This window comes from Pipra filicauda, unplaced genomic scaffold, assembly GCF_003945595.2.
Source record: "Pipra filicauda isolate LSUMZ 115617 unplaced genomic scaffold, ASM394559v2 scaffold35_size7292922_pilon, whole genome shotgun sequence".
In the NCBI taxonomy this organism is placed as follows: Eukaryota; Metazoa; Chordata; class Aves; order Passeriformes; family Pipridae; genus Pipra; species Pipra filicauda.
Window position 1 is genome coordinate 4,835,920 of NW_024104487.1, and position 12,309 is coordinate 4,848,228.

The 12,309-nt window shown below is 37.6% G+C and overlaps 1 protein-coding gene across 8 annotated transcripts in view; it reads right to left on the bottom strand.

Moving 5' to 3' along the window:
- Positions 1-1,745: 1,745 nt before the first annotated feature.
- ANKRD31 (ankyrin repeat domain 31) overlaps positions 1,746-12,309 on the bottom strand; it is a 61,120-nt gene continuing 50,556 nt past the window's right edge. For 7 of the 8 annotated variants that reach the window (XM_027710001.2, XM_027709998.2, XM_039384558.1 and 4 more), the window contains one exon: positions 1,746-3,284. In XM_027710001.2, the coding sequence (XP_027565802.1) occupies positions 3,133-3,284 (152 nt within the window). In that variant the 3' untranslated portion in view covers positions 1,746-3,132. The remainder of the gene's footprint in view (positions 3,285-12,309) is intronic. The other variant, XM_027710005.2, reaches the window with a different exon arrangement.

The following is a 12,309-nucleotide window of genomic DNA, read 5'->3' on the forward strand; positions in this document are numbered from 1 at the left end:
CACAGATGGTGAACAACTCACCTGTGGGTTTGCTCTGCTACAGAAATATTGGTCTAAGTGGTAAAACTTTCTCCCAGAGACAAAGCCAAAGCCTTAGTAACAACACACAAACATCCAAAAACCCCCCAAACAAAACCAAACCCACAACCGCAACCCAGAAAGGCAGAGATACGAAACACTTAAAAGTTCTTTGAATTGAGTTCCCAAGTCCCATTCCTCTGAAATGTTTTACTCTCTTCCTGTATCATGATTGTTTTCTTGATATGGACAGAAACTTAAGACTTCAAATTCCAAATCAGTTATAATATTTTCCTACTTTACTGGTTAATTGACTACTGGTGACCAGAAAAAAGGCCTGAATTTCATGTATGCAGTTGCTCATTCTCTTGACTACTTAAAGAAGGTATTTTCCTCCAGTTACTATTAAAGTTTAGAAACCAGAAACAAAGTCTTCGTCTTTGTGTCATAATGACAAAACACTTGAAAACTGCAACTGCTTCAAGAATTTATCCAAATTCCTATGGCAACATTATTCACCCCTTCCTCCTCTCCACTCCCCACCTTAGTTGCATTTCCACCATCAAAAACTCTTGCTGGTTACAGTTCATCTTTGCCTGCCAAGACAGTGCAAATGTTTTGTGCTGATCCTCTACCTAGTGTGAATTTAGCTCTCTCTTCACCTATGTCTTTCTCTCTTTTCTCTTTCCCACGTGTTTCCCTTGCTTAACAGAGCTTCATAACCTCTGGCCTGTGTTACTCAGGAGGTCTGCTTATCACATTGGTCCCCGCCGGACTTAAAATCTATGTATCTTGTGTTGTACTGTGTGTCTCCCAGCTGCTTATCTTCCTCCTCATCCCTATTCTTTCGAGTCTTGCATTCTTCTTCACTGGTATTAATCTCCCCCACTGATTTTAACTCCATTTTAGCAATAAATAAATAAATCTGTGGAAATATGAATCTGAATTTGTAGCTTTTGTTCACTGCATCATCTCTTTCTCTTTTTATTCCCCATCTGAATATTAAGAGCATCATAATGCTGGGGGTTTTGTATTATTATTTGCATTTCATATCCTTTTTACTTTAGCCTGCACCATGCAAAATAAATGCTAACTCACAGCCTAGGAATGGAGAAAAGGGGTTTACCCAATAAAAGAACTGAATTACAGAAACAGCAGGAGGGGCTGGGAGGACTTACAATCTGTTTGCCATTTGTGAGCAAAAGCTTTATTACTCTGCTGCACTTCAGACCACTAATAGCTGCCTATCTGACCTGTGATAACCAGTTATATTTTTATGCAAAAGTACACTTAAAAATATAAATTTAAACAGAGAGAACATTATGGGGTAAGTTTTTCCCATCTCTTAATGGATCTTCACACTAAGAACAATATTCCAGCAGGGAGAATGGGGAATATTCACAGTTTTAAGATTTGGGGAGCAGAATCCTACATTTGCTAGTCATATTAAACCATATGTTATCAAGCTATCCTTTCTCAGGACGTTTATATATAATATAAAGAATGAAAAAAACCCCACAAAAAACCACTGGTAGCTTACTTTTACATATGGCATCAGTAAAAACCAGTGGTTTTCATGTAGCACTTTGCATTTTTACCTCTTTGCTCAGCTTAAATAATTTCAATTTTCTGTCACTATCTAAGGACTGCCTTAGGTCATGTAATCATGTTAATATAAGGGAAATCACGTTAATGTAATGGACCAAAATATTACTGTCAGACACTCATGGGTTTTTTACATTAATTTTATTAGACATCTTGCAACAAAGAAAAAATGTCAAACAAACATGCAATTCAGAGGTCATTTTAACAGTCAAATATTTTCTGCTTTTCAGTGTAAGTGCCATATTTGAACGAACACTTCCTTTTAAAACAACATGCCTTCAGGTTTGTTTTGCTGCTGCAGTTGTGAGACCACTCCATTTTCCTTCTGTGTGGAAATTGACCTTTACAAAATACCTGTTACTCAATAGCATTTACCTTTTTTTGACTTCCAGGCCATTTGCATTTCTTCATTCTTACAGCCCACCTATGATTGCTCATGCATCCTATGGCACAGTATTAGCTGTCTGCGTGTCAGACCCCTCTCTCTTCCCTAAACCAACTTCTCTTTAAGACACTAATCAAATCTCTCCAGAACATCTCTTCGCACTCCAAATGTCTTGCTGAGGTTGTTTTGTATTGACAGAGATACTTCTCATCCCATTCACTGGAGTTAGCAGTAGCAGGTACAATTATTTCATTCCTTCTTATAATCCAGAGAATGAAAGAGCAAGAATGCCATTTGAATGCAGATAACTCTCATGACAGTCAGACATGTTACAAATATGCTGCTAAGGCAGATTCGCACATTGTAAAATTAAAATAAATAGAAACCCGCCAGAATTTGGAATGAACATCTAAGATGCTGTCAGATGAAAAAATTTGTGTTCTGCAAACAGGCTAACTGTAATTCCTGCCATATGCCAGCACATTTTCTGCCTGTCAGAAAGACTTGTCTGGAACATGAATGGAGTTTCCCTGAGCACTTCCAGTGGCCAAAATTCCTCTTTTAACCTCTCCCAGCACCTGCCCCTCTTCTCAAATGTTATATCCATGCCACACAAAGCAAAGCTGCTGGTGATTTTCAAAGCTGCCCATCTTGATTTTTTGCCTACCCTAACAGTTTATATTATTACAAAAACATGTGCTGCTATTTCTGATAGCACATGCTCAGCCAGAGCAGTTCCAGGTTTAGGTGTAGGAAGTAACTATTTGTGTTGATATCTGTCAGGTTCTGTGCTGCCCCATCAAGCATGAGCAGTTACTTAAATCTTAAATTAAAACTTGAATTCCATACAAAGTTATCAACCTGGAATATAATTCATAAGTACCACTGTATAACAGTCCTCATCTATTTCCCCATTTCTTAATTTTGCAGCACAAAATTAAATATTGACAGTTATCCTTATCTGCTACTAAGTACTCCCCTGTTCCTCACTTAATCAATCTTTCCATTCATTCCAAGTGCTGGGCAAATGATTTATCAAAATGACGGTAACAAAGCACTTAGTTCTAAAAGCGCAAGTATTTACTTCTAAGTGATGAGAAGAAATGTTAGCACTCAAGAAGTCTTTAGAATCCAAAATCTTCACACCCTCTGTAGAAACTCCAGTGCTTTTCCATTACAGAGCATGGCAGAAACTCCTCTTTACATACCATTACTCTCTCATGGAATTGAAGAAAATGTGTCAGACTTTCCACTGAGTTAAACTGGACAGAAGAGCCTGTTGAAAATGAATGCAAATGATAACAGAGTGTTTATTGGAGTAATGGAAAGCAATCATTGGCACTACTTTCTAAAAAGGTGTTTGCTATTTTTTAGACCATGTAATCATTAGTGTTCCCTACAAATCTGTAACATATCCTAGGATTCTTGTGGGAAAAGACTCAGGACATCTTACCAGTATCTCTCACCCACATCCAGTAGACCTTCTGGTGCCCAGGCTGAAAAGTTAACCATCCCAGACATTTCCAGTTACGTAACAGGAAAATGCAGTTTTTCTTTAGTACTGATGGAATTTCACATATTATGTCTACAAAGAGATATGCTTGGTGTACTTCCCTAAATTGAGAAGTCTCACAGGGAATACCCATCCTACAGTCCTGAAAGGACTATATAAAAAGGAAGGCATACACTCGTAGAGAAGAAATTGCAGGATTGAATAATGGGTGTTTGCAATATTTAAATATCTGCTGGACTGAATTAACTATTGCAATGAATATATTTAAGGCATTCGTGTCAGTACAAAAACTGAACTTTTTAAAACTTAAAAATCATTCACAAAGTAACATTGTAAAGATCCAGCAGTAGGAAACGTTACAAGGCATTTCTCCGTAACAGCACAGACTCCAAAAGGCACTTGCAACTGTAGATTTCAGCATTACTTGCTTTTGTTTATCTTTCATCCTCACTTTCTCCCTTCAGCACCCTTGCACAAAGTAACAGAGTTGCTGAGCTGCCACAACCAGCCCAGCACAGAAACTGCCAGTGAGAGCAGAACTGTCACACTTAGCAGGCGGTATCAAGAGAGGGAAGACTATCATTAAAGTAGGGATGTATTCTGATTAAAAAAAACAACAAAACCAAACAACAAGCCACATCAAGAAGGTGTCCAAACAACATTCAAGTGTCTCGATAAACAAAACAGGGTACATATTTCAGGACTATTAGATCAGTCAAGATAAATCCTTGTCAAAGTACAGAGAAAACATGTTTGAAGTGATATCAGTTGGCCATTTAGTTTGCACCTATTTCTGGGCTCCCATGTGCCACACCAAGAGTCTCTTTCTCTGCTACTACAGTTTTCCATTTGTATCACCTACACCACTTCCAAAAAGCAAAATATATTTGCTGAAAACATTGGTAGAAGGAGCCAGTGCTAAAACAAACAGTGTAGCTTGTAAGTGTTAAGACCTTCTAACTCCATGTCTTGGTAATGATTACCCTGAATCCCAGGAGCTCACCATCCAAAGCAGCGAAGCAGAAAACTGCTATTAGAAGCAAAAGGTCTGTGTTCAGAAATGCAAACAGGGAGTTTTATGTGTGTGGATGTTCCACACCCATGACATCCACAGCAAAACTTCTGACTCCAGTGAGGACAGGATTGCATTCGGCGTCTTACACCATCCGTGCAGTACCCTCAGCCACAGCATAGGACATAATGGAACAAAGTATATGATCTCATGTCTGGGGTATATTTAAGTATGACTGACTGCAACAAAAATAGGCTGCACACAAGTCCCATGCAAGAAGTTACATCACAAACCCTCCTCACATAGTCTTTACCACTTGTGAAGCAGCTGTCAGTCAGTTGCACTAGAAGAAGACAACTTATACACTCATCTAGAAGTGATGTTTTAAAGGGCACAAACAGGAATGTTTGGACAGAAAATAAAAAAAATAGTTTTAAGAACAACTTCAGGTAAAAATAATCTTAAAAGTATGCCTGGGAATTTTTTTTATAAAAGAAACTGGCAGAAACTGAGATGAAACATTGTCATTAATTCTGAGTCTGAACTGCGGTGACATGACAGGCATGGCTTCAACCCGCTTTGGTTTGTTCAAAATAAGCTTTTTCATTCTCAAATCTCTACATTTTGTATACAAGCAGAGGGAAAATTCTTAGCACAGCCTGAATTTAACATCATGTTTTGAGAGATCATAATTGGAGAAAAGACATTCCTTTCTTACTTCGGAAATGCTCTTTAGAAATGCTCCACATTGATTTAACTTACTTACTAAAAATTCTCAACTCAAATACAAAAGTGTAAGAGAGATCTGACCAATTAGATCTATTGAAGTAACTTTTTTCTTCAGCAGCTGACAGCTTGTTGATTCCTTTGGGTTAAATTTATGTTTTACTTATCCGATTAAGATTTTGTAAATTAAATATCAGTATTCTACTGTAAATACCCGAGTGAATAATTAAAATATCTAATATCTGTAACCTCTATTTTTCAATAATTTAGGTAACAGTCAACAGCTAGCAAAACCACAGTAATTTATATTTCCTAAAGCCGACTTCCTCAATTCTGGCATCAATGTTTGATATCAAAATTTCTACATCCATAGACAATATTTCTTCCCCAGTAAGGATGAATCAGTATTTTAGTCCCTGTGTTTCTTCCTCTATATTCTGACACAGATTATTAATATCCTTCCCATTTTTCTTTCTCAATTTTTTCTCCCCTTTCTCTTTCCCTTTCCTATTATTTTTAATCATCTAATACCCACTTTGATGTTTCCTTCCTCCATTTTGCTGACTGTTAACTCTCAGACCCTTACAAAAGACTGGCAGCTTCCAGGCTGTAAACAGCAGAGAAATGTTGCTATACTGTTATCCAAAACTCAGTGCCCCCGGTATAGAGGAAAACTTAATAAATGAAGACACAGACAGGCAGGGTCTTTCTCTGCTTTCCTACCCTTGCTGTCCTGTTAGGTGTTCTCAGTTTTCTGTCATCTTCTACAGGATAAAGTATCAATATTAGAATGAGCTTTTTTTTCCCCAAAAATATGTGGAATACACATGTTGTCTCTTGGTAGCTTTTCCATCCTGCTTATCAACAGTTTTTCTGTCTCTGAAGGCATCTATTTTAGTTCTACAGTTTTGAAACAGTATCACAGAATCAAGTAGGTTGGAAAAGACCTCTGAGATCATCGAGTCCAATCTATGACCTAACACCACCTCATCTACTAGACCATAGCACTAAGTGCCACATCTAGTCTCTTCTTATATACCTCCAGGAATGGTGGCTCCAACACCACCCTGGGCAGCCCGTTCCAATGTCTGATCACTCCCTCTGTGAAGAAATTCCTCCTAATGCCTAACCTAAACCTCCCCTGGTGCAGCTTAAGACTGTGCCCTCTTATCCTACTGCTGTTGCCTGGGAGAAGAGACCAACCCCCACCTGGCTACAACCTCCTTTCAGGTAGTTGTAGAGAGTGATGGGATCTCCCCTGAGCCTCCTCTTTCCCAGGCTAAACAGCCCCAGCTCTGTCAGCCTCTCCTCAGAGGACTTATGCTCCAGTCCCTTCATCAGCCTCGTTGCCCTTCTTTGGACACACTTCAGCACCACAGTGTTCTTCCTGAACTGAGAGGCCCAAAACTGGACACAGTACTCAAGGTGTGGCCTCACCAGTGCTGAGTACAGGGGAAGGATCACTGCCCTGGTCCTGCTGGCCACACTGTTCCTGATACAGGCCGGGATGTCATTGGCCTTCTTGGCCACCTGGGCACACTGCTGGCTCATGTTCAGCTGCTGTCAGTCAGTACCCCAGGTCCCTCTCTGCCTGGCTGCTCTCCAGCCACTCTGTCCCCAGCCTGTAGCGCTGCTTGGGGTTGTTGTGGCCAAAGTGCAAGACCAAGCACTCAACCCTGTTGAACCCCATACTGCTGGATTCAGCCCATTTATCCAGTCTGTCCAGGTCCCTCTGCAGAGCTCTCCCGCTTTCTAGCAGATCAACACTCTCCCCCAACTTGGTGTCATCTGCAAATTTCTAAGGGTAGATTCGATCCCCTCATCCAAGTTTTCAACTTTTGTTTCCATTTTGTTGCATCTCTACAAGACCTAGTTCTCTGGGGCTGCTAAGAATCCAAAAATTTTATTTAAGGAGAATTCCCATTAATGTGAAACTACATGAATATCAGACCATAATCTCCAGTTGCACAGAGGTTAGTCAGCAAAGACTGCCACTTCAGTGCAGAGTCACCATTTTCTGATCATTAAAACAGCTCCTGAAAGATTACATCTTGAAAATCCCACTAGTATCTTCCTTACTTATCCCAAGCAAGAAAGTGCTTGGGACTACCCAGAGGCACGGTTATGCATTTTATAACTATTTTACTTGGGGAAATTATTTGTAAAAGGAATTTAAATGCTTTTGTAGTTTAAGCAACATATTTGAGTAAATTTACAGGCATCAGTAAATCCAGTTTAAATACTTCTGTAAAACAGGTAACCGTTAGAATAATCTGAGAGATCATCTGAGGGAAAGATGATCTCATTTGCAGTATTTGGCAGAGTCACAGGAGATTTTATTCTTCTAACTCAAAAGGATCTGGTTCAGCACAGCTGGTCTAGACATGGTTTACAGATGCATAAGCAAAGAGAAGATCTAAGAACAACACACTTAAAGGTGACAGCCTTTGATCTAGAGTGCCACAAGGGAGTATTTATAAAACAAAAATCTATTTTTAAGTGCTTTCAAGTTTCTTGGGACTTATCCACACTCCTCTCAAGAACTTAGAGAAGACCAGTCACAATATAGGAGTCTCAATAGGCATTGTCTATTCAGACCAAACAAGGCCTTAGAAATGACAGCCAGCAATTCACATAACATTTTTGGGCCCTCTGACTCTTAAAAAAAGGTTTCTACTAAATTGAGGCACAAGAATTCTGCCCATGCTAGTAGTAATTTTGAAAATAACTTTTCTTTCAGCTGATTGAGACCTGACATTTTGGAAAAAGAGATGTGTGTGAACAGATTGAATAGTAAGACTAGAGCTTTCTCCAACAAAATACATTTTCCTAGTAGTTTAATATTTTTCCCCTCTGAACGCTTTTGCTTTTCTCCAGGTCTCTCCACAGTTCTTGATTCACTTCACTTGATATCAATTCTTTTTTCCTCCTGTAAATGCTGGAGTCCAAGGTCTCTGTCCTTACAAACCAATTACTAAGGAGTGATCTTTTTTTAACATTCAGATCAACCATGTCAGTCAGACACCTGAAGTTAGTCCATCCACTATAACATACAGGTCAGCAGGGATTTTGTCAATTGTGATCCTCTTTGGCTATCCCATCCCAATTCTGAAAGTACCTTTTCCCCAAGAATTAATTTATCAAGCAACTGTAAATTACACACACTGCATTTTTTTGAATTAGTAATTATAACCCTTCGAAAAAAAGTCAAAGGATATTTATAGCATCATTATAATAAATAAATCATTTTAGTTCGGAAGCTACCTAATGGACTTTAATGACCAGATAATTCATGGAACAGCTATAACAGTGCCAGAAGGACGTAGAGCACCTTCTGATAGTATCTTAGCCTACATTTTCTTCCCTTCACATATCAGACATGAGTCACCGTGGATGATCTATAAGTTCAGTTTATCATTTTCCTATAACTGGAATTTGTATAGTAATAATGTGGAATTTAATTCATACTTCCACAATTCACTATTCTATTTTGTTGCTTCTAGATAAAATGCTAGATTTGAGAAACATTTCCTTTTTCACTCAGTAAAGGATAGTATTCCTCAGAAGTTCATTTTTCCTTTTTGCCCTCCAGTGAGATTGGCAAAAACAATGTCACAAAGCAGAAAAAAATATTAGGTGTTTAGAATCATTCTTCTTTCAAAGTATTTAATAACTGGGCCTTTCTTGTTGCACTCTGTATCTGCATGGGAAAAGGACTTGCAGGTATGATTAAAGATTAAGTATTCATGCCTTTTATTCTAAAGCATCACTTTCAAGGTTTACGCTGAAATCTCTAATTATTTTATGTTTCATTTGGCAGAAAATATTATTCCTACAAAAGGACTCAGAGATGGTATACTTTTTCAAAAGATATACTTTTTCTGTTTCTAAACATCTGAAGAATGTAAAATAATAATATTTAAAAAAAAAGCTTTCTTTAAAGCATTGCCCAGATAAGTGATATGAAGTAACACAAATACATTATTTTCCATTACACTTCTGCCTACGTCACAATCTCATACGGTAACTGTTTTTTATCTTCTTCTAGGTATCCTTGGGCCTGTTAGCCAGTAACAAATACTTATACATGACACATTCTGAATCATTATTCTTTAGGAACCTTGGATTGGTGTATTAAGATATTGTTAAGTTTTTCACTTAACAATGTGAGGAAGTCAAGTCCTCCAGTGTACTGCAGAAATCCACCGATGTTTCAATAACCTCTAAGAGAAACAAGATAACAATTTAAATCTCAGTGACTCTTGCCTTCTTTGATACAGATATGATTTTTTCCTCAAAAGGTGAGAGAGGTATAATTGACATACATGCAAATACCAATTGAGAAATGTAAACAGCCTCCCACAGAAGAATCTATATTCAAGACTGAATTTATAAAGAAATAAAATATAAGTATTTTTAAAATAAAACAGCTGATTCCATTTTTCTCACACAAATATTTTTACACAGTTGTCTAGATGACTTTTCGGTTTCTCAATTAAATCAATCACTCCAATATCAAATTGCAAGTTCAATAACAACAACCTAGTACCTTTTATTAAAAGGGACAAAGATTGCTTTAATATGATTCCTAGGAGTCTACTTCTTGGTATGACTAGCAGGGTGCAGGTTTCCAGCATATGTTTCTTTCTTTTCAAACTTATTGATTTATTGTTGTAGACTTGATTATACAAATGTATAATCATTTGGAAGGAAAACGCTTCTCTAAAATTATTTCTAACCACTTTAAGAAACTTGAATTTAATGTGCTGAGATAGTGCATAAGAAGCAGTTACAGGGCTAAACCTGGGTAATTAAAAACACAATATTTTAAAATTCTTGCAGTTTATAGCAAACTGAGATGCAGACTGGAAGAAGTGGAAGAAAAAGTATAAATCAAACTTCAGCCCAGATTAGAACAGCCACCTGTAGAAAAACCAACAGCTCATGTTTTTCAAGCACTGGCAAAATCTACAGAGGCTGTAACTCATTTGCTGAGTTTTATGTACAGCCTCAGAACAACTCATAGAGCCTTCTCCTAGGCTATTATCATGTGGTGATTAAAAGACTGAATTGTTTTGTTTAGAAGCTTTGTTGTAACTTTGTTAAAAGTCACTGAAAAAAAGACAGAAGTATGATATAATCTGAACACTCACCAAGGTAAAATCATCAGGCAGTCTCCTAAATGCTTTCATTTCACATTACCAGTACAGTGTCAAAAAAGTCTTTCCTCTCTGTTTCAAGCAAAGCAGCAGCTGAAGCCAGTGCCTCTTGAAGCTTGCTGTGTATCACACTGCCTTTTGTTTATTGCTTCCAAAAGTAAGATAAGAAAAGATAAATGTGTTCTAGGAAGATTATCTACAACAGTTCTGTTTGCCTTAGTCTTCTCTCAGTCTCCATGGGACCACCAAAGCAGATGAAAACATCATAGTGCAGCTGACGAATTAAGAAGATGGGTCAGTTATCAAAGGATTATTTTTTACAATTGTTTCACAAAGTAAAAAGGCCAGAAAGCCAGTGTTCAAAGCACTTGACTAGGAGTCAGTTTATGTACTCTTAGGTAGTTTTTTTAAGGAAACATGGTTTCTGTATCAACAAAGAGGGGCAATGGTTGCAAGTTTTAACAAGCAAGATTCCAACTACATTCACTGGGAAAAAATCACCATAAGCACATGAATATGCTGTACAGTCATATTATGGAATGCCCATCCTTGAAAATATTCAGAATTTGACTGGACAAGGCACTGAGCAACCTTATCTAACTTGGAAACTGGACCTACTTTGAACAGAGGGTTGGACTAAAGATCTCCACAAGTCCCACTGAACCTACATTAGCCTGTGATTCTGTGCAATCACCTAGTTATTTCTGCAGTGATTTGCCAGTTTCAGAAAAATCTAACTTACAGGTAAGAAAGACAGATATTAAATTCTTAGAATTGGCTTCCATGACATGTAGTCCTTGATAGCTGTTTCTTTTTCCCCCCTTTCTCCCCTTCCACAAGTTTTTGGCCATCTAAAAAGTGATTTTTGTTTGGTTCTTGCTGGCCACATACTTCAGTTCTGAGTCAGTCATGTGACATAGTACCTTCTAACCTGCTGGAAGTCAAACAACAGCAGACAGAGGATTTTGGAAAGGAAGAGTGTGCAGATGAAGAAAGCCTATACCTCAGTCACGGTATGCAAAGGTACTGGAAAACACAGCTTGGTAAATTCTGCAGGCAGAACTGTGTGCTTCTCAGTAAAGTAAGTACCTAAAGCAACTGTCTTGAACTTTACAGTACTGGAAAATACTTTTAAATATTTTGTCTATGAGCCATAAGGAAGAGAAAACAGTGTAATAGTTGTGCCTTGAAATACCTCTGAGCTTGAAAAATATTATGGATGCAAAAAATTTGGATTCCAGAAGGCAGAGAAATCGAAACTGAGATGGTGGTTAAATTTTTTAAGCCTTATACTGCATTTTAGGTAGCTTTTTTCCCTTCAATTAACAGGGTAATTATAGTAAGTATAAACAAAAATTTATATATGGAATGACATTTCTGTAAATTTCCAATTTACTATTTTTTATTATATAATGAAACTTTAATTTTGCATGACCTCCACTGGCTGCTATGGTTACTTTTGCTACAAAATTATTCTACACTCTTGCTGTAACAGTTTCCACACAGGACTGAGCACCCAAGGACCATACATGCTACAAGACCATTATTTTGTTAAGCAGAACTAGTAGCTATATTTCTAAAAACATGAATGTGGCTGTTAATTTGTTCAGCAGAGAAACATAACTCCTACGAGACATTACTTTTCAATTCATATCATAGGGCAGTTCAATTTGGGCTTTTTATACATAAATCTGAAAACGATCCACTACACAATCTGGTTTTTGTAACTTTAAAGACTACCTTCCTCCAAATATTCTGCTCTGGCTTTTACTAAGTCTGAAAAGAAAAAAAAAAAAACCACAACCCACCACCACCAACAAAAACAACAACCAAAAAAAACCCACCACAAAACAAACAAAATAAACGTGGGATAACAAAGCATTTTCTGCAG